Here is a 22,733-nt window from a genome sequence, read left to right as displayed (position 1 = left end):
TGTGGGAGGTGGTGGGAAGGGGCTGTTTGACATGATTGACAAGGGCAGCTGCATGTTTTTTCACATTGAAAGCCAATCAGAAGAAGAATGCTGATCATGTGGCTTTCTGCAAAGCTGATCTATATATATCTGTGCATCCTTTAGCTTTGTTCAGTTTCTGTTTCTTAAAACTTATAGCAGCACTACTCTAGCTATTGAGTCCCCTTCGGGATGAGAAAGGCAGGGTATAAATGGGGCAAATAAATAAATAAATATTAGCTAGCTTAGTTTTTTGATAATTCTTTTTCTTTGTGTCCCTTCATCAACATCCAGTCTATCTATCTTATTTATTATTTATTTATTTACAGCATTTATATTCCGCCCTTCTCACCCTGAAGGGGACTCAGGGCGGATCACATTACACATATAGGCAAACATTCAATGCCTTTTAACATAGAACAAAGACAAACAAACATAGGCTCCGAGCGGGCCTCGAACTCATGACCTCCTAGTCAGAGTGATTCATTGCAGTGATTAATTGCAGCTGCTCTCCAGCCTGCGCCACAGCCCGAGCCCTTCCTCTTTTATTTTCCAAATTCCACTAGGGAGGTGTGGGTGGATGTGAGTTTAAGGGAGGGGGGCTGTGAGTTTTAAAGGGCATTTCAATCTGCTAAAAACAGTGGATGATTGAAACATTATGACATTTTGCAGGAACGATGCACTATTCATATTCTGTCACAAGTGTGGCAAGTTTCATCCTGATATCCATAAAAATGTCAGAAAAAAGGGTTTTGCAAGTTTCTCAATTGGCACCAATGAACCGAATAATACAGAAACAATAACAAAACTCTGGATTATGAATTACAAACCCTCCAAATCTTCCCAAAATGAAAGGGGGGATCCAAAATTTGAAATGAAGCTGAAACAGATGCCTGCCATTTCACATACCTCTACACTGTGTCCCAAATCCAGGGAGGGATCTTGAAGGTAAAAAAAAGAAGATCCCAAGGGTTGGAACAGTGAATCCAATCTGGAGAAAGATTCAGTCACACAAGTTCATGAGCAAAAGAGAAGGAGAAGGCTATCAAAGGAGAGGAAGAAGGTTAAGAGACTGTAGAACAGTTGTTCTTAACCTGTGGGTCCCCAGGTGTTTTCGCCTACAACTCCCAGAAATCCTATTCAGTTGATCAGCTGTTAGGATTTCTGGGAGTTGAAAGACAAAGCATCTGGGGACTCACAGGGTGAGAACCACTGCTGCAGAAGGAGATGGCTGGATGGCCATCTGTCAGGGCTGCTTTGAGTGTATGTTCCTAGATGAAAGAGGGTTGGACTGGATGGCTCTTACAGTCTCTTCCAACTCTATGATTCTCTGAATCTAAGATCGAAAAGTGAGTGGAAGGGGTAGATTCAGCTACATGTAGTAAGCATTTAAAGAACATTTTGAAGAAGACACCAAAAATCATAAAAATATGCCTCAAAAAAGGTTGCAGTCTTTTTCAAAAATAAAAATGTTTTAAAATCAGGGTAAGCACTATTTTATGAGATTACCATGATAATATAGCTGATTTTAACACATTAAAAAAATTAACAATTAAATGTTAAAAACGAAACTGCTGTCATTCTATGACTGTAATTACAGAACAATGGCTTTCCTCAAAGCCAGTCTTTCATCTCAAACATTTACATATATTCTCAGTGAATACCACACAGTTTATCATTATGGTGAATCAGATAAGGTTTGATATTGCTGAAAAGATCGAATGATGAACTGGTTTCTCCACCAGGTAGACTAAGGCTTCTACCTCAGGCAAATTTGAGTGTCATGAATAGGTAGAAAGCTGTTGACTCTTCACTTTGCTGTTACTGCATTTTATTAAAATAGGAAAATGATGATGTACGTTAGACATTTGCTCCATGTGCAGCCTTTATTTATTTATTTATTTATTTATTAAAACATTTATATCTCGCCCTTCTCACCCAACAGGGGGTCAAATCAAGACCAGGTTCCAAAATGACTTGGACCAGCCCTAAATGTATCATTTCAATACTTTGGGAAATTATTTTATTTACTAGAGCTCCCAGGGCCAGTCTAGTGTTCATCATGCCAGCGTAGATCTACCCTCTATATTGTGTGCTTTAATTATCTTTAGTAAGTATATGAAACCATATTGTGCCTGAATTGTGCCTGGATGTTCAATAAATTTAGAATTGTTGTACTTCAGAGAAAACAATACCAATAGTAACAATTGGGAAGTTATGGGTGCAAGTAGGAACCACTATAGTGGTAACAAAAATTAGCAGTGTCACTAGATAAAAAGCATTTGTTTGAGATCACATATCCACCTGGTATTGTGAATCAAAGAGTCCTTCCACACAGCCATATAACCCAGAATATCCAGGCAGATAATCCACAATATCTGCTTTGAACTGGAATATTTGAGTGCACACTGTCATATAATGCGGTTCAATGTGGATTTTATACAGCTATGTGGAAGGGCCTTGAGTACCACTGTGGGCCCATCCAGACTTTAACAGAAGTGGAGTAATACTTCAATAATAAAATATATACAGTACACCATCAACTATGAATGGCATGTAAATCTCTTGGTTACTAATAAGGGGACCAGTGATTCAATTTTCTACTTCAATGTATTGGACAAATCTTTCCATTCAGTTGTGCCTCCCTTATGCACAATTATAATGCATGAATACTTTGTCATTTAAATTCAGTTCACCCTAGTTAACACATCTATAGTTCATGGTATGGAAATATTTCCTCACCTAATATTTTGAAGGTCTAAAAGAAATGTGAGTTGAAAGCTGGAAGATTTTGTCTGCAGTTTATTGCCACTCTGTAATATATCAAGCCATATTAAATCTTTCTGATGCCTTCACTGCATGAGTAATTATGTATTCAAGCAACTAGACTCTTCTTTCTTATGACATGTGTAACCATCTTCACTTTCCAGAACAGTATGTTCTCATTTCATAAAATTACATTAAATTCTGCATTTCTGTTAAAATTTTTTTTAAAAAAATAGAATCTATTATTGACCAAGAAGCAGTTTTATTTATATCTCCTGGATGTGAAGGACACTCAGGACGTTCACTTCTGTCAGAAGCTGTTTGCCAATAAAAGACAATAAGAGTCATCATCTGAATTTAACCTTTGTAAGGAAAGAAAAATATCAATGGCTAATTAAAAAGTGAGTAATTTATGTAAACCACTGGGTTTTAAGAACACACACCTATAGAGATCATAAGGCACAAAAACTATTGTTTGAATCTCCCTTTTAATATGCCTCTGATGGGTTCTTTCTGCATGCTAGGTCTTTTTAGAGGTGGCACAAAGATTTCAGTATTTCTTTGAGTATGCCAAGTTCCATATCAGTGCCAACTCCCATGCTGCCAAGGTATGCGCTTCTAATTGGTACCATAACTTTCCACTCTTCCTAAGCAGAGTACAGCTTTCCTATGCACAGTGCAGGAGGTTAATTTGAAAGTTGTCTGTTAATTTAAAGAAGTTTGACCTCTGATCTACATGCAAATCTTGTGGAGCAATGCAACTTTAATTATAGAGATACATTTTTGGGTGTGGGGTGTATGGCTTTTCTGTGATTTAATGTTGGAGACAAACCTGAAGTGCACTCCTACCCTGAGCTAAGTAGCATCCACTGTGCTCCGTTCCCTCCCCAGTTGCCACTTAAACTGCTAGTAATAACAAATCCTTGAGGACATCAATAGAGTCGCTGTGTTGAATAATCGCACACTATCAGGCAGTAGGCTTGCAGCAGCAGCTCCATTGCCTGTGACATCACTCCTGAAGCTCAAACCCCACTCTAAGCTGCCTTCATTAGTCAGTGTGTTGGTCTGTCTGCTTTTTTTCCAGATCTACAGACCGTCACACACGAGAACAGGTTATTTGCAGAGGGAGGACATTGAGCATCAGTAGCCGGAGAATAAGAAGCGAGACAGACAGAGACACACAGAAAGAGAGAGGAATAAAGAGAGCGATTACCAGCTTCACAGAACACAACAGACGCTAACAATATGAAATTCATCTTGCCTCGTTACTTGCTGTCCCTTTTCCCTGTTCTGGTTCTCAGCAGCACCAGGTGAGTACAGATCTCTCTGACTTGGCATTGTGTTTGAGAAGCAGTTAAGGTGGCTTTTTAAATCATGGTTTTCATTCCAGCTTTTCCCATGCCTGTAAGTTCAGAAAGCATCTTTTTCCTGAGCAAATTCCAGGCTGTGTATTCTCTCTGTGTCTCTGCCTCTTTCTTTTAATCTCATTCTCTCCCTCTCTTTTGCCTTTCTCACATGCATAAGAGACTTTGATTCTGGGTCATTTGCTAGTTAGTCGAAGCCATTCATCTTCTTAGCCTATCACAAGAAAACTCTTAGCTCTGCAATGACCCAAAGCTTTTTATGATTAAGCAAAACATTTCCCGATGTCCAGTCAATGCCCAGTTCAGCAGTAATATTGTTTCATTGGTTTCAGTGGACTATAAGGAAGCAAAAGATATGAGCATAAAACATACTTTGTTGTTTGCTATTATTTAATTTGAGGTAAAACAAAACAAAGCACCATGTCAAAGCCAATTGCTGTAGGAGTTTTGCAACTGAAAAATAACTATGTTCAGTGTTTCCCTTTATGTGAGCATCTGTGAATAACAGAATGACATTGGGATGTCAGAAAAAATGTTTCAAAGTTGCAAAAATGTAGGTATTTCGTACAGTGTGGATTAATGACAGACATGGTTTGGGTTCTATATGTTGAATGTCACCGTTTTTGATATTGGTACAATATATATTTTTGAAAAGGGTGAAGCATGTTCAGCCACTAGCAGGTGCAGAAAACTAAATCTAAAGAACTCTCTCTCTCTGTCCCAGAACCACACTGTGTAGCTACAGATGGAAAGTTAATATTGTGTGCAAAGCAGGAGCTGTTTGAGTGAAGACCTTTTCTGCTGTCTTCTGCTGTCAGTACATCTTTTACAATTTCCTGATGCTTATAAACAAGAAAGTGACAACTTCCAGCTCTGAGGGATATTAAGTACCCTGAAAATGTCTAAGTCTCCTGTGAATGTAATAAAGCAATGTACCTCTAACTGTGTGGGCCTCCAGAGAAATGCTCACAATCTTTTATGTTTGTTTACTTACAATACTTCCCTGTCAGTGAATTTGGAAAAACTGTTCCCATTCTGAGATTTGAGGGGACAGTAAGTGAAACAAGATTAGTCACTAAATGATTGGACTTTCAGGAGTAATCAATATAAACTAAAATGCTTGATGACCATAGGTGCAATGGAAAAGGAGGGGTTAAAGAAGTATAGAACAAAGTAGAAGGACTGCAGCGAGCTTGGTGGGGAGAGTTGCCAGCTCTTCTTACTCAGCTGTCTCTTGCTTTTAAAGAAGTTGTAATTTTTAGTTCCATCCTGTTCCATCAGCAGTGAATCATTCTGATGTTCATGTTCTTTGATAGACCAGGCAATTCCTTTTGGAACCATGTATTGTGATTTCCCAATTATCTGAAAATCTGTTTTGATTTAGTAAGTAGATCTTGGAAAGGGTCTGTCAATACAAAACTCTCTATCATTTCATATTGCTCATTTGGCTCTAGCTTGAAATGTTATGTGCTTTGCCAATTGACAGAGGAGAGAGCAGGATAGGGATGGCAAAGAAAATTGCCAAGAGATACAAGTTTGCATCTTAAATGGGCTTTTGACAGAAGTGCTTTTATGGCTGAGTTGTTGGTTGCCAACTTATCTCCTGTTTATAAAGAACAGAAAGTGAAAGATCATTTGCATTTCCATATATTTTTTCAAAACATTATTACACCCCGTAATTGAATAGATTTCCAGAAAGAAAATTAACCAGAAGATCAATTGTAGTCTGGGATCTCATTTAATAAACAGTATAAAGGTATTGTTTAAAAATGTGGAAACATTCTTTTCTATGAAATGTATATATTAGAAATGTATTATTTGTTTTGAACAGTCTATTTTTTCCACTGGTTTTGAAACAATATATGCTAAAACTGCAGGAGGGTATTGATGTCCCAGCATCAACCTACCCCAGTTAAAGAAACTTTCCGACAAAAATTCAGTTTGTGTACATTAAATGGAAAATGCTAATTTGATCTTATCCTACTGTTGCCTAAAATAGTGCTGTACATGAATGAATTAGGCTTTCCTTATAATTGAGTTTCTACTGGAACTTGTGTTTATTTTAATTAAGGTGAAACTTTCACTTGGGACTTAAACTTGCCCTAGAAGTCACATGGACTGCATACCTTCAGTGAGTTGTATATGTTGTATAGATTACCAATAAACGTTCTAGAACAAGTGAATGGATACTGACAGATGAGAAAGCCATAATTACTGAACTGCAGAATGGGATGGTAGATATATTATACTGGTATTTGGGAACCAATTGGAAGTGATCGTACTAAATGAGGATACATCCAAAAATATATTTGGCAAAGAAAAGAGAAAATAAAATTAAGCTATTGAAACAGACTTTATGTATGTTATTTTATTTTGAGTGCTATTTTTTTAGAAAATATATGGTATTTAAAGTGTTTGCTTTGGTTTGTAAATATATTACCACAATATCAATATTGACATGGTCCAGTGACAGCAATCTGCGCATTTTAGGGGATTATAGTTGGAAGCTATTCGAAGTCTGTGCTTAGATAGATTAACAGATTGACTAGTTCTATATAACTATGTGTATTGTCTCAGTTGGTTTTCATGGCCATAGACTTGCCTCCTGAAATCATTGTGAAAGAGTAGTGAATAGCCTTTTGTTAGATTCTTATCTGAGCAATGATATTTCTTCCATCATTTCTTCTAGAAAAAGGCCAAGCCATTTAGTTTACAGAATCTAAACCTCTTCTTTACTAATATGTGGTTAATATTTAGGCAATTGCTCAAGATGGGAAGGTTTGCAAGTACAGTTGGGGATCCATTACCCTACTGCGTACAACTGCTTAGTTCAGGCACAGCTATAACCATGAATGATGTGAGATTCTTTAGATGTTCTTTCGAGTGAACTTGACATGTATACAAAACAACCTTCATTTACCATAGTTATTCAGTCCAGAACCAGAAGTTTGTTTGATGGGGGGAAATGCTGTGAGTTTTGTTGTGCTGATTTTTATTCTTTAGCTGTGACATCTTCATTTTTGTGTGTGAAGGAATCTGTTTTACATACTACATAAGGATTAAGGTTGAGAATAATCTTTATTTTGAACAAGTTCTGAATTTCAATGATTTGAAACTGCTGGTGGTTATATCGTGATGTGAAGTTAGATCTGCTTAGCTGCTGTTTTATCAATTGTGTGCTTATTACACAGGCATGTATATTTTCTTCCATGAAGAGTTACTCTCATGCCTTTTTGCTCATGACAGTTTATAGGATGGGGATTTGCCATCAACCACAACTTCCTCTCCATCCACACAGAGTGCAGTTACTTCTTTTGTGGGGCTTATTTGAATGCAGAGATTAGCTGTCTTCCACATCAACTTTGGCAGGGACTCCTCTCATTATGGGTGGAATTTGTAGCAAAAACTTTCTGTATATATTTCAGATTTCAATATTAATGCCAAAAAATACATAGTATGATTTTACATAGGATTGGTGCTATTTGGGGCTGCTTTTGCTGACTGACTGTTTTAGGGGTTTGACAGTTGTGAAGGCAGAGATAAATATTGGTTGGTGTTTGTAATACACTGGAGACAACTTTGAGGCCCCAAATCACCTACACAAATTTCATTGAAGGAAATTTGCAAAAGTTTGGTTGCATGTAAACCTGATACTTGCATTTCACCAACCCACCTCAAGACCCTTTGGTAGGCCAGGATCTGCCCCTTGGACCACCTGCCTGCCGTTCTTTAACCTTGGTACAACATCTACAGTTGCAGCCACTAACAGTACACTCTGTGCACTTCATTGCAATGAATTTTCATTAATAAAAGGAATATTATTTATGTAACAGATAACTGAACCTAATTCAGTATTGCTGTATATATTCAATATCATATTGATGTACATAAGCAAAGGGTTATTTTTTCTGAACATTAGAGATAATAATACTTGATATTTGTTTTCTCACTAGTCAGAAGTTATCTAGCTTTTTATTACTTTTTGCTGTGAAATCCACACCTGTACCATGGAAATATGACCCAAGGAGTCATTTGCACATTGGCTTACTTCTATTTGCTTTAAATTTTTGCATGTTAGAACCTGTCAAAAAGTTATTGTTACTTCTAAATCATCAATGGTTAGCTGTAGACTGTGGTTTATGAACATGGAGGTCTTTCCTCATTTATGGAACAGACTGACATCCAACAGAGCCTCCTGCTGGAGAAAAGGGGAAAGTCAAACTTTGCCAATACCACTTTCTTGCTGCACTAGGCATACAATGTTTTGGAGAGTCTGTCAAATCTCCAGAGCATCTTCTCAGCACATATAGGAAACTGCAAGAGAGTGGAAGGAATGGAGAGTTGCTTTCTTCCACTGGAACCTGATAACTTCCATTATATTAGTGTGATGAATGTGCTCTAGTTTTAGTCCAAATTGTCAAGAAGCTATCAAAGATGTTGAGCCTATTTTGAGATACTTTATCTAGTTCCTTTGAAAATTCAGATTAAAACTTCGAATTGATTCTTTGTCACACTGACTTCAAAGCTTTCAGCAGTTACTGCATTCTCCATCTTCCTCCCTTAGGGAGCATTACATGAATGCACAACAACACTGTGTATATAATAGTATCAATCTTGGACTGTTGATGCATATTTTAAATTTGGACCATAACTAACTACTTTGTGAATTCAGTATTGTTACCCATGTCATCCCTGTTCCCATCTTGTTTGCTGTCATTGTTTCCCCTGCTTGTTGCTTCTTTGAAGAGAGAGAGAAATGAAAAAAGACCAAAACTATAATAGGCAAGAAGAGTTTCCTAACAAATTAGTTATCATATTTCCTGACACATTTTGAGCATTTGAGATGTACCTCGTGGAAAACTACTCAATGTCTCCCTGGAACAGTTGAAAAACTGTACATTATAATTCAATTTCTAGCAATAGTCTAGCTAAATGAATAAAAATTCAGTCAGTAAACTTATGCTTTTAAAATCTGGCCTCTATAAGGGTTCAATCAATATATTTTAACATTCACAGAAAGATATATTATAAATAAAGATGTGTTAGACAAGATTGAAAAACATGATTAATAGATTCAGCTTGGTCCTAATGGATCCATTAACACCAGAGATGGCTCCATATCACTGTCATACACTCTAACATTTCAAAGATGAAAACTAGAACATGAGTAGCTAAGCAACCTTTAAGTGTCTTCAAGATGGCAAAAGTTATCAGTGACAAAGAATACATAAGTGTTTTTGTCTACATTTAGGAGAAGGGCAAAATGTTGCCCCACCTCTCCTCTATTCCCTGCTGATTTAATGAAGCGCAAACTACTTTTGTACTTTGAACTCTGCAGCAATTGAAGTAAGCAGAGGATGAAAGGAGAATGTGAAAGTAAGAGAGAGAAACTCGGACGTTTAAAAAAAACTGTTAAAATGGACATCAGAACTTTTTCTGCCAAATCAGTTGGAGTATCTCTTTTGCTGGATTGAGATATTCAGATTCCACAGATTTTATTTTCTTATTCTTTTTTTAAGAGAGAAGGTGGATTACTTCTTCAGGAATCCTCCCGAAGTGACTATTCATCTTTGAAATATCAAAAAGTTCATTGACTTTAAATCCTGAAGTGGGCTTCTAGCCACTCTTGCTTTTGTTGTTTTGCCTCTTTGTTTGGAGACATGTTTAGCAGCCTGTGTAGCTCCCACAGCATCCCAGGAACAGAAAATTTGCCTACCTGTTCTCCACTCCTGATTTCTGACTTCTGTTCTTGAAGGAACCTTCTTCAACACTAGGTAGCCATATGGACTCAAGTCATAGGAAGAATGGCTTTAGTCAAGGAGAAAAGCTGAATTGCAATAGCAATAGCACTGGAGAAAAAGCACCTTTTCAGGTACCTCTGCTTCCAAGCATTTTTGTGTAATGTGTAGCATTTATGGACATTTTGCTTATTGAAAGTTAAATAAAATGTGACCCTTATGCTTCCCTTCCTCCTGAATATATTTCCAGTTTTCCTCAGAGTCGCCAGTTATGACTTCCACTTCTTCAGGGGATGACTGGTCACACTGTGTGAGACACATTTTCAGTATGGATACATTTCAATAAATGTTATTTTTGAAATTTGTTCACAGGCAGTTTTAAAGTGTTTCAACAATTTTTGTAATTTATTCACACTGGGAAGAGACAGTATGGAAATATAATGAAAACTTATATAGAGAATTGAAACTTTTCTGAAGTTATGCCGTTATATCACCCAACAAATCAAACTGCTTTGTAAACTGTTTTTCTTCAGTAAAAGCATCAGTAAGAGAAATATCTGCAGGCACACCAAGGTGTGCATCTCATTGTATTTTCTTTAGATCATGGCTATCAACCTTAAAATAAGGTTGCAGTCCTATGTGTACCTGCCCATGGATGGTGTTGTTAAGGGCATTTAGGAAATACATCTTAATAGACATGTATACAGTTGAATTGAAACTGATTTCTCCTTGGTAATCATTCCAAGAACAGTACTCTGGACTATTCTTTATTAACAGAATCCTTTGTTGATTATACTGGAAAACATTTTACCCTAGGGAATAGAATATATCATTTTCTAAAATGGTTTTCAGTTTGAATTGCAATAAAATCCTGCACTCACTCTCAAGCGTGTAAGCCCAAGAAAATGCAGTTTAGTAATAATATTTCTTATTAAATGGGTGTCCAAATAAGAGGGTTGTTTCTTTTTTCTTTTTCTCAAAACCCCCAACTCAGATCTCACATTAGTTTAATGGCAGGGAAAGGGATTATGGCAGGGTTTTTTTTAATGGAGCCATTCTACATCAGTATGAAATTGCATTATAAAGCACTTTGTAATTTAGTTCAGAGAAACAAACATAATGTTAGTGAACTTTGACTAAAATGATAGAATATTATGGAGTTGTGTTATAAAAAGGCATGACTTTAGCTTTCATTTTAATTTTATTTATTTCTCAGAAACCATTCATAGCCTACTCTTCTAAAGCTTAAGGTGTTTACAGCAAACTTTCCACATCAGTGCCTCCTAGCAAAAAAAGAAGCAGCAAAAACAAGACAATCCAATTGGTGCCTCAGGCATCTTTTGTATTGCTTAATCAATACATATTGTTTTAAAAGCAACATAAAATGTCATTTTAATAATTCTTCTATCTAATATTTGGCCATTTAATTATTGGTTTTAAATGTACTTCACTGAGTATCTTGATTATTCTTTCTGTTAATGCTGGGGTGAAGCAATACAATTTCTGCTGCAAAGAAAAACAGAAGAAACTATTTTTGAAGGTACTATCTAAACTATAGAGGGGCCCCTGGTGGCACAGTGCGTTAAAGCGCTGAGCTGCTGAACTTGCAGACCAAAAGGTCCCAGGTTCAAATCCCAGGAGTGGAATGATCGCCTGCTGTTAGCCCCAGCTTCTGCCAACCTAGCAGTTTGAAAACATGCAAATGTGAGTAGATCAATAGGTACTGCTCCGGCGGGATGGTAATGGCGCTCCATGTAGTCATGCCAGCCACATGACCTTGGAGGTGTCTATGGACAACGCCGGCTCTTTGGCTTAGAAATGGAGATGAGTACCAACCCCCAGAGTCAGTCATGACTGGACTTAACATCAGGGGAAAACCTTAACCTTATCTAAACTATCCTATTTGTTAAAATTATCTGAACATCATTTATGTCTCATGAGCTTACTTGTTTGTCTAGCTTGTTTTCCATGAATGTGGACAAATGTGTACATGATGAAGAAGCACAGAAGATAGCCTCAGAAACACTACACAATTATAGTGCTATTTTCCATTTTAACTGTCATGATAGCATTTTATAGAATCCTGGGCTTGGCAGTTAAGGGAGAGGCATTTAGACTTCTCAGCTATATAACTCTACAATAAACTTTGTTAATCTTTAAGATACCATACTTTTTCTTTTTTAAGATCTTGTTTCTGGAATATAGGATTGATTTTCTGTTTGCAATAATATTTTTAAGCATTCTTTTTTGTTTTATAATGATGGGTTTTGTGTTATAGGGAATCGCTCATGACCGAGTATGATTGTCTTCCAAGGGCAGAGTCTTGGCAGTGGGTCTGTAAGTGACTGTGGAGATCTATTCTAGATTCACATTGTGATGACTCATGGGCCTTGTAGTCCTGTTCCTAGTACTATTGTGACAGACGAAGAGGAAAACATGGGATTTTTGCCGGTTCAGCCAGAGCCGGAGCCTCCTCAGTCTCCTCACCTGCAGGATGTTGATGTTTGTCCTCAAGAATCCAGCCAAACAAGCCTTGGGCAGAATTCTCCCCCGTTTTCCCAAAAGGACAATTATAATAGAGATAGAGGGGCGAGGGAGGCTAATCGCCGGTCTCTCAGAATCGCTGCCAGACAATTAGCTGATTAAGCCTGCTTCCCTTGGGAAATTCTAAGGAGTCATGCATCTGGACACAGTTTGGGTTTCACTTCTTGTTCTCCAGGGAAAGTGTTCCTTGGCGGGAAAACAAGATCCTATATAGGTGTTTTGCCGCAAGGGGAACCTTGCGGAGTCAATTCGTCAACTCGAGGAGTGAGATCGTGTGTGGACTCCAGTTCCTTGTTTCCCGGATCAAGTTCAAGCCTGCCTTGTTTCGCGTTTGCCACGGACCTTGTTTTTGCTTCTTGTTGCCTCGTTTCAAGTCTTGTTCTAGCCAAGTATCAAGTTTGTTTTCCAGCCTAGTTGTCAAGTTTCAATGGACTAAAGGACCTTGTCTTCTCCCCACACTATTGCTTGGCAAAGTGTGTGTTTCGGTTATTGGATTATAACTTTGGACTTAATATCTTATATTGGACAATTTATTCCTGGACTATATTTGACCTCATCAGAATGGTCTGCTTCTGAACTATATTCTTCACTTGTTTTTATTGACTTTATATATTCCTTTAATAAGGATATTAGATAGATTCTGGTCTCTGCGCTTGGTTATTGGTGCTCTGCAGCCTGGGTCCTGACAGTTTGACTCCGCCACCCTAAGCACCAATTCACCTAGGCCAGAATGTCTACAGGAACCGGGGCGGAAGCCCAACCACTCAGCTATACCATTTCCAAGGAAGAATTCGACAGGATCCGAGATACCCTCCGAACGCAGGAGGGAGAAATACGGGGCTTAAAGGAACGCGGTGTCCGGCTCCCTGGCCTAACGCTTCCAACCAAGTTTTCTGGAGAAGCCTCCAAGGTTCATGTTTTCCGTCGCCAATGCCAGGCGTACATAGAAGCCCGCCAAGCCGAGTTTCCCCAAGAAGAAATCAAGGTGGCGTGGATTTACAGCCTCCTAGAAGGGCCTGCGGCCAATTGGGCGACGGCGCTGTTTGATGCGGCTTCCATGCACCTGAGTTCCGTGCACAACTTCCTGAATCACCTTAGAGCGACGTGGGGGATCGAGGACAACGAGGAGGCGGCCGGCCATAAACTCCGGCGTCTCTTCCAAGGGGACAGACAGTTGTCCCAGTACATAGCCGAGTTCCGGGTGTTGGCTCAAAACACCGGCTGGAACGATATAGCCCTCAGAGGACAGTTTCGTGAGGGTCTTAACATCGAGATGCAGGAAGAAATCTCTAAGGTGGATCCTCCAGATTCCTTAGAGAGACTTATCAATCATTGTCTACGAGCCGAAGTCCTGCTTGCCAACAAAAAACAGTGGCTCCGAGGCCAGAGTGGAAGAGCCGGAGTGACACCCCCTGCTTCCGCCAGTATTCAGCCACGTCCAGTGTGAAGACCCCCACCACCAGCCCCAAACCCCAGGGGAAGCGAGGAGGAGCCGATGCAGTTGGGCAATGTGCGCCCCACACTAGATGTTGCCGAGAAGGCGCGCCGCCAACGTTTAAACCTCTGTTGGTACTGCGGGAACGGGGGCCACTTCGCCAGAGAATGTCCAGCCAAAAGAAAGCCCGCCGCTCGCTTGGCGGCGGCGTCCTCCGCGGAGACGGAGACGGCCGAGGCGACTGGAGCAAGGCTGGCGGGGGAAGCCAGCGACTGGGCGTAGAGAGGCTCGCCAACCCGGTCAAAAACCCCACTCAAGAGCCGCAAACCGGGGTCCTATTTCTCCTAGTGGTCACGCTGTGGTCAGCGTAAAAAGGACCCGTCATGATCCATGCCATGATAGACTCAGGGGCGACAAACAACTTCATCGATAGAGAGTATGCCGACTCTCTAGGATTACAATATCATGATTTCAAGAATGCCCGGGTGGTGCAGGCCATAGATGGCCGTCCACTAAAGACGGGTCCAGTAAGCCAATGGACTGAACCCACCAGAATGTGGATAAAAGAACACATGGAAGAAATTTCCTTCTTCGTTACCGAGGTGCCCCACTTCCCTGTGATATTGGGGATTCCATGGCTGACACTTCACGACCCAAACATCTCCTGGTCCAACAGAGAACTACAGTTTGCCTCAAGATATTGCCAAAACCATTGTCTAGTAGCCAAGGTCTGTCATGCCACAGACACCGAGCCCATCATCACCTTGCCCAAGAAATATTCGGACTTTTGGGATGTCTTCAATGAAAAGGAAGCCGAGAAACTACCCCCACATAGACCCCATGACTGTGCCATTGACTTGGTGGAGGGGGCCCCGATTCCGCGAGAACACCTCTACTCCCTGACTGAACCAGAGCAAGAAGCTCTCAGGGAGTTTATAGAGTCAAACCTTCGCAAGGGGTTCATAAGACCCTCTCAATCCCCAGCTGCTTCCCCAGTGATGTTTGTGAAAAAGAAGTCAGGGGACCTACGCTTGGTTGTGGACTATAGAGCATTGAACAATATCACGAAATGGAACCGTTACCCCTTGCCTTTGATCTCAGACCTATTAGACCGACTCCGAGGGGCCAAGGTTTACACCAAGCTGGATCTACGGGGGGCTTACAATCTAGTTCGCATCAGAGAAGGGGACGAATGGAAAACCGCTTTCCAGACCAAATTCGGATTATTTGAGTCCCTAGTAATGAATTACGGTTTATCCGGAGCTCCCGCAACGTTCCAGCATTTTGTCAACGATATCTTCCAGGATTATCTAGACCGGTTCTTGATCATATATTTGGACGATTTTTTGGTGTTTTCTAGATCACAATCGGAACATGAGCAACACGTCAGAATGGTGCTACAACGATTGCGAGATCATGGACTATATGCCAAGTTAGAGAAATGCACCTTTGATCTACAAGAGGTAGATTTCCTGGGATACCGTGTCTCGCCACAAGGGCTCTCCATGGACCCAGCAAAGGTTTCAGCAGTATTGGAATGGCGGGCGCCAACCAACAAGAAGGAACTGCAACGCTTCTTGGGGTTCGCGAACTACTACCGCAAATTCATCCCAGACTTCGCCCGCTGGTCTGACCCAATCACCAGCTGCATCCGTGGGAAACAACCTTTCCGCTGGACGGAGCAAGCAGAGAAAGGGTTCCAGCAACTAAAGAAGTTATTCACGACCCAGCCAATTTTACAGCACCCTGATCCTAAAACCCCTTTTGTTGTGCAGGCTGACGCCTCTGATGTGGCAATTGGGGCTATACTCATGCAACCAGTGGGAGAACATCTTCACCCTTGTGCCTATTACTCCCGTCAACTAACAGCCCCAGAGAGAAATTACACTATTTGGGAGAAAGAACTTTTGGCCATAAAGGCAGCCTTTGAAAATTGGAGACATTGGTTAGAAGGGGCCAAATTTCCCATTGAGGTTCATACTGATCATCGAAATTTAGAACACCTAAGGACCGCACGAAAGCTAAATCAAAGGCAACAGCGCTGGGCTTTATTCTTTGAACGTTTTGACTTCCAGATCCATTATGTAACCCCGGCTCAGACCAAGCAGGCAGATGCTCTATCACGGAAACCAGAGTATGCTGCAGGACGCAAAGAGACCTTCGAATCTCGATTGCTGCAGCCCGAAAACTTTGCCACGCTCACAGTGGGAAACACCAAATCCACTTCAATTGAACCAACTCCTTCTAACCCAGAACCCCTTTGCGCTCAAGAAATTAGAGCCAGTCAGCAGGCAGATGCCTGGGCTCAAGAACAGATTCACCAAGGACTACGTTTCCCTTTCTCACTTAAGGATGGGCTACTGTGCTACAGGAATCATGTTTACATCCCTCCAGGTCCAGGTAGAGAAAAGGCACTTCATCTATGTCATGACTGCAAGCCAGCAGGGCATTTTGGACTTTTTAAAACCATGCACTTGATCCTACGGGATTTCTGATGGCCCAAGATCCGCAAGGATGTGGAGAAATATGTCAATACCTGCCCGGTATGTCAGCGTTCCAAGACGAGAAGGGAGAAGCCGACAGGGCTACTGCATCCCCTTCCTACTCCATCTCGCCCATGGGAGATAATTTCCACGGATTTTATCACCAACCTACCACCTTCCCTTGGATTCACCACGATCCTAGTGGTGGTGGACCTTTTTACCAAGTTGGCCCATTTCATTCCCTGCGATGGTCTCCCCACGGCCAAAGAGACTGCAGATTTATTCCTTCAGCATGTTTTCCGACTACATGGATTGCCCAAGAGTTTAGTCACGGACCGTGGATCTCAATTCACCTCTCGCTTCTGGAAGGCACTACATTGGGCATAGACTCTCGTTTATCTTCAGCTCATCATCCCCAAACGGATGGGCAAACTGAGCGCACCAATGCCACTTTGGAACAATACCTTCGCTGTTATGTAAACTACCAGCAGGACAATTGGGCTTCCCTGTTACCTCTATCAGAATTTGCTTACAACAATGGTTTCCAGGCTTCAACTAAAGAAACCCCGTTCTTTGCAAACTACGGCTTCCATCCACGTTTCTTCCCTTCTGTCATTGAATCTTCAGAAGTCCCTGCAGCGGAGGACTGGTTGCAAGAACTTACAGCGGTGCAACAACTCTTGCACCAACAACTGGATCAAGCCAAGGAGGACTATAAACGCCACGCTGACGGCCATCGTCAGCCGGGCCCCGAGATCAAGGTAGGAGATCGGGTTCTATTGTCCACTCGCTTTTTGCCCTCCCACTGTCCTTGCCGGAAGTTAGATGCCCGTTTCATTGGTCCCTACCCAGTGGTGGCGCAACTTAACCCCATGACTTTCAAACTACAACTCCCGCGCTCCATGCGCATTCATCCGGTGTTTCATCGTTCCCTGCTCCTTCCGGCGGATGGGGTACGCCCCGATGTGGACCAGCCGGCCCCCGCCCCTGTTTTGGTGGACGGGGAGGAGGAATTCGAGGTTCAGGACATTTTGGATTCTCGCTTTCATCGCCGTCGCCTTCAGTATCTCATTGACTGGGTGGGTTTTGGGCCCGAAGAACGGTCTTGGGAAGACGCTTCCACGATCCATGCCCCCGACTTAGTTCATCGCTTTCATCAAACCTACCCCGCCAAGCCGCGGCACTGCAACTCGAGGAGAGCGGCCATGTTTGAGGGGGGCCTTGGGGGCGGGGATAGTGTGATGACTCATGGGCCTTGTAGTCCTGTTCCTAGTACTATTGTGACAGACGAAGAGGAAAACATGGGATTTTTGCCGGTTCAGCCAGAGCCGGAGCCTCCTCAGTCTCCTCACCTGCAGGATGTTGATGTTTGTCCTCAAGAATCCAGCCAAACAAGCCTTGGGCAGAATTCTCCCCCGTTTTCCCAAAAGGACAATTATAATAGAGATAGAGGGGCGAGGGAGGCTAATCGCCGGTCTCTCAGAATCGCTGCCAGACAATTAGCTGATTAAGCCTGCTTCCCTTGGGAAATTCTAAGGAGTCATGCATCTGGACACAGTTTGGGTTTCACTTCTTGTTCTCCAGGGAAAGTGTTCCTTGGCGGGAAAACAAGATCCTATATAGGTGTTTTGCCGCAAGGGGAACCTTGCGGAGTCAATTCGTCAGCTCGAGGAGTGAGATCGTGTGTGGACTCCAGTTCCTTGTTTCCCGGATCAAGTTCAAGCCTGCCTTGTTTCGCGTTTGCCACGGACCTTGTTTTTGCTTCTTGTTGCCTCGTTTCAAGTCTTGTTCTAGCCAAGTATCAAGTTTGTTTTCCAGCCTAGTTGTCAAGTTTCAATGGACTAAAGGACCTTGTCTTCTCCCCACACTATTGCTTGGCAAAGTGTGTGTTTCGGTTATTGGATTATAACTTTAGACTTAATATCTTATATTGGACAATTTATTCCTGGACTATATTTGACCTCATCAGAATGGTCTGCTTCTGAACTATATTCTTCACTTGTTTTTATTGACTTTATATATTCCTTTAATAAAGATATTAGATAGATTCTGGTCTCTGCGCTTGGTTATTGGTGCTCTGCAGCCTGGGTCCTGACACACATTATCTTTCACAATGAGGATATAGATTTCCATATTGAAGGTGGTCATGACAAGGGCTGCTTGACGTGCCTTCCTTTTGGCACATTTCTCCCTTTTGCCTCTATCTGTGCCTCTTCTGAATCCACAGCACCGTAGGTAACAGCTGACCTCCAGTTAGAGTGCTCAAGGGCCAGGGATTCCCAGTTCTCAGTGTTTATGCCACATTTTGTAAGGTTAGCTTTAACCTTTAAATCTGTTTTGCTATCTGCTAAGATTTTGTTATCTGTTCTAGTGTTAAACCACTAAGCTTTATTTCTGGAATTGCAAAGCGATTGGTTGCTGCCTGCTGATAAAGCACTTTGGTTTTCTTGATGTCATCTTTAGTTGACGTGGTTTTCTAGGTTTTTCTTGTTTTCTTGTGATTTGAAATTGCTTCATCTTTTATTTCCCAGAAAACTGCATATAAGTAATGGGTAGCTCAGAAATTTGAAAAAAAAAACCAACAAAACACAGAATTAAAAGTATTTGAAGCTAGTTATCTGAATAAGCATTCTTTGCATTTTGGAGTGTTTCCAGACCCCAATTCATCAGTCATCAATATAGATATTAAGTTGAGAAATAAATGCATTGCGGACTATGAGTGTGAGTTGATGGAATGATAATGAAAAGGTACTTAGACCTTTCTGAGGAAAAAAAATGTTTCCTTGTTAGCTACTGTAATGAACTGGTTGATATACCTGATCATTTCCCCAGTATAGCACTCCTTGTCAGCAATCATAGGAGTGGATTCCTGATAAATATAATGGGCCACATCTCTCCTACATATAGCTTTCATTGATTGTAATGTCCCAAAAAATCAATATTTCTACATCAGAGATGGACTAAGATTTAAGACTTCATAACTGCTTTGACGACTTATGTTTTATGTCACAAAATATTAAGAATTTTGATTTAGATCTCTTTGTTTCAAGTAGTTTAATTTTGCATTGTATAAATTATTGGTTAATTTTTAAATGTATGTTCAGGCATGGTGTTATTCATCTATAATTTGAAACAGAGGATCTTCTGTCATCTTCTTAAATGGTGTCACAAAACTGGGGGGTTGGGGGTGGCATAACAACGCAAATAACAACTTGCTATTCAAAGTGTTGAATCTAATTATTGCATAATAATTTGAAAGTGTGAAGCTGTTAGCACAGGAGCTGGTCACAAGGATAAATTTAGCTAATGGCTGTAACTTAGATAAAGTTACTTGTGTTTGGTAAGACACAATTTCCAGGCCAGAAGCATTGTGCACTGAATGCCAGTTGTTAATTTTATGGGAAAACAGCAAGGGTGGATGACCGAGTTCCTTTTTTATTGTGATTATTTAAGGCTTGGATACAAATAGTTTAAATGGAATTCTGGCCTATATGGATCTTGTTTTGATTTGGCAGACCTCTTATACTCTTGAAGAGGGTTATAATAAGAGAATCTTGATCCATTCTGTCCTCCAGCTTATTCAGGAAAGTATTTCTCACTGTGCACTTGGTTCAATCTGGGGAGTGAATTCCTACAAGCAATCAAAATGTGAAGTGAAGAATGTGCACCCTTGTCTTTACCTTCATTCATGACACAGTGTGTCAGCACCCATCAAGCAGTGAGGAAAAAAACTATGAAACAGGAAGATCACTTAATATGTGTAAGCCCCTTGTTGTTGTTGCCTTCAAAATGTTAAATGTTATACATGTTAAATTTACCCAACTAGCCAATTCTGGCTGGCTCCCATATCAACAGTTTTGAACAGTTTTGAGCTTTACTCTAAACCAGGCCAGCATAACCTGTTGTGGACTTCAGTGCAAACCATCTCTTCTGATATCCCAGTGCACACCTTGTTTCTTCACTCTCTGCAAAGTCTGAATGGAAGTTCTATTCAGGTTCAATAAGCAGAAAGGTCCATGTTTCTCTGTTTTATTTTAATCACATAGAACATTTTACAGATTCAGATCTTTCAGATTTATGTGTTTATGTGTCTTAGTTAGTTCGCTTGGGGATAGCTTGCGTTTCTAAGGAGTGAACCAGACTTATATAGCATAAAAGGAGAATTGTATTTCTTATATCTCAAATCTTACTATATTTCATAACCCTCAAGGTCCTAAAATCAAATGAAACTTTAAGGAATTTGGCATTTTCCTCCTTACAAACCAGCCTGATATACAGTTCTTGCACATTTCAGTATACACAGATGCAAATATCACGGAAGAGCAGGTTGTCCTATATTGCTTTATTCTTTTTCTGACATACTACCAATGAAATGGGTAATCAATCAGCCAGTTACAATGATATTGAAGTTCCTTCTGTTCTGAGTCAGCAGCATGTGAATTCATGGTGTGGACAGCCATCATTGGAATTATTATTGCCTCATCCATTACAGTCTTTAATCATCCCTTTTGCAGCTTCTTAGTAATGACTCCTGTTGAAAAATAGAGGGAAAGTCTGTCACATATAATAGGAGGAAAATGTCATTTGTCATGTGCAGAGGCAAAACCAGCCAAATGTCTTGTTGAATTTTGGAAGAGCTTGAGATATGTAAACATGCCTAACAAGGGAATTAAAAGTATGTCTAAATGTTGAAAAAGTGGTAACATTTCTATGAAAGAAGCTATATGCTAACCAATATGCCAGCATACTAAAGGGATATTCTTTAGATAAGATGGGGAAGTTCATTCTATTTCAAAATTATGATTATACCTCAAGAATAGCTACAACTCTGATTGTTGTCAAAAGTGAAATTGTTGTTATTAAAAGGCACCACACAAATTGCACTGCAAATAAACTGCTTTGAAATGTAATTCTGATTACATCCAAGCGTGAGACAATTTGGGATTCTTACTTCCTGCCACTGCTGTCTGAAATGGTTTTCCCCTCATGCATTGTTTATGTATACAAAATGTCTTCTTTTATATGCTAATTGAGATATGTATATGATTTCCCATTTGATACAATTTAACAGTAGTGTACATATTAACATCCCACTTTCAAGTGTTTGCACACTTTTCTGGGCATATAACTACAGCTGGGGAAAAAATCTACAATAAGCCTCCATCTACAGTGATCATTTCATGCAGGTGCAAGCCAATTTGAACCTGCCTGCCACAAAATGCACACATTCAATGTGCGCTGCAGTGCAGTTTGAAGGGTCTACAGCACAGTAAAAAAAAGTTGCTGGAAGGTCTGAGTTAAGCCCTTGAATGGACTGCAGCAAATCCCAATATATCCTAGACTAAAATTGGTTCCACAGAATGTGAAGTACATTGTAGACACCTGTCCTAGATGTTGCACTTTGGAGAAGTCAGAATGAGGAGGCTGTTGAAAAATGCCCCAGGCGCATGGCTGACTAGTATCGGGGTAATTGCCTCTATTTGGGGGGCGGGGAGGATAATTGACTACCTCCACTCCTAGTTGTCAGTACCCCACTTTTTTCACCTATGAGTACTATGTCTCTGGAGCACGAATGAAGGGTGAAAGGGAAAAATGTGTCAAGAGGAAGGCACGTCAAGCCAACCCTGATCAGGACTGCCTTACACTTGGAAACCAATGTCTTCATTGCGGAAGAACATGTGGGTCAAAAATAGGGCTCCACAGTCACCTATGTATCCACTGCCAATTCACTACATTTGGAGGGCCATAATATTCAGACAACAAGGCAGCGCCTAAGTAAGTAAGTCTCAGGAGCACTGATGTGTATCTCTCTCAAAAATGGAGGAGGGGGGAGTCTCTACACAGCAGTTTCAGGCCAGGTTCTGTGGTTAATGTAATCACCTTCCTGGCCTCAAACCAGTTCCAGACCTGTCGGTCTAATCACCTGTGCAGCAAAACCAGTTCCAAGATGCATTTTAATGTCAGTGTAGATGTATTCTAAGTTGCATAACATAATAAAAACAGATAATAATATTGCACTAAACCCAAAGTTGGGCTTTCATGATCAAGAAGGGATTCAAACCCTGTTTTCTACAGTTGCAGTCATATCATCATCATCATCATCATCATTTTATTTCTTATCCACCTCTCCTCATGGCTTGAGACAGGTTACAAAACAAGTTAAATACATGAACGCAGCAAAACACTACAAATACATACACTAAAAAGTATGTTGAAACAGAGATTAAACAAAGGACATGCATTAAAATTCATGTTTATGTTTAAAGACTGTCTGGGTAGGCCTGCCAGAAGAGACAGGCCTTCACTTGTGTCTTAAATTCCGACAGCTGATTTAGCTGTAGGAGCTCTACTGGCAGGTTGTTCCACAGCCTTGGGGTGATGAAAC

The 22,733-nt window shown here is 40.6% G+C and overlaps 1 protein-coding gene across 5 annotated transcripts in view; it reads left to right on the top strand.

The window, feature by feature from the left end:
* Positions 1 to 3,283: 3,283 nt before the first annotated feature.
* luzp2 (leucine zipper protein 2) overlaps positions 3,284 to 22,733 on the top strand; it is a 535,247-nt gene continuing 515,797 nt past the window's right edge. Inside the window, exons 1-3 of one of the 5 annotated variants that reach the window (XM_062981232.1) lie at positions 3,291 to 4,094; positions 9,400 to 10,020; positions 12,165 to 20,926. In XM_062981232.1, coding sequence (XP_062837302.1) covers positions 14,249 to 16,360 — 2,112 coding nt within the window. In that variant the 5' untranslated portion in view covers positions 3,291 to 4,094; positions 9,400 to 10,020; positions 12,165 to 14,248 and the 3' untranslated portion in view covers positions 16,361 to 20,926. Of the gene's footprint in view, positions 4,095 to 9,399; positions 20,927 to 22,733 lie in introns of those variants that run through there. The other 4 variants (XM_062981192.1, XM_062981375.1, XM_062981352.1 and 1 more) reach the window with 4 other exon arrangements.

Source organism: Anolis carolinensis, chromosome 1 (assembly GCF_035594765.1).
Source record: "Anolis carolinensis isolate JA03-04 chromosome 1, rAnoCar3.1.pri, whole genome shotgun sequence".
NCBI lineage: Eukaryota > Metazoa > Chordata > Lepidosauria > Squamata > Dactyloidae > Anolis > Anolis carolinensis.
This window is presented reverse-complemented; position numbering and strand designations above follow the sequence as displayed.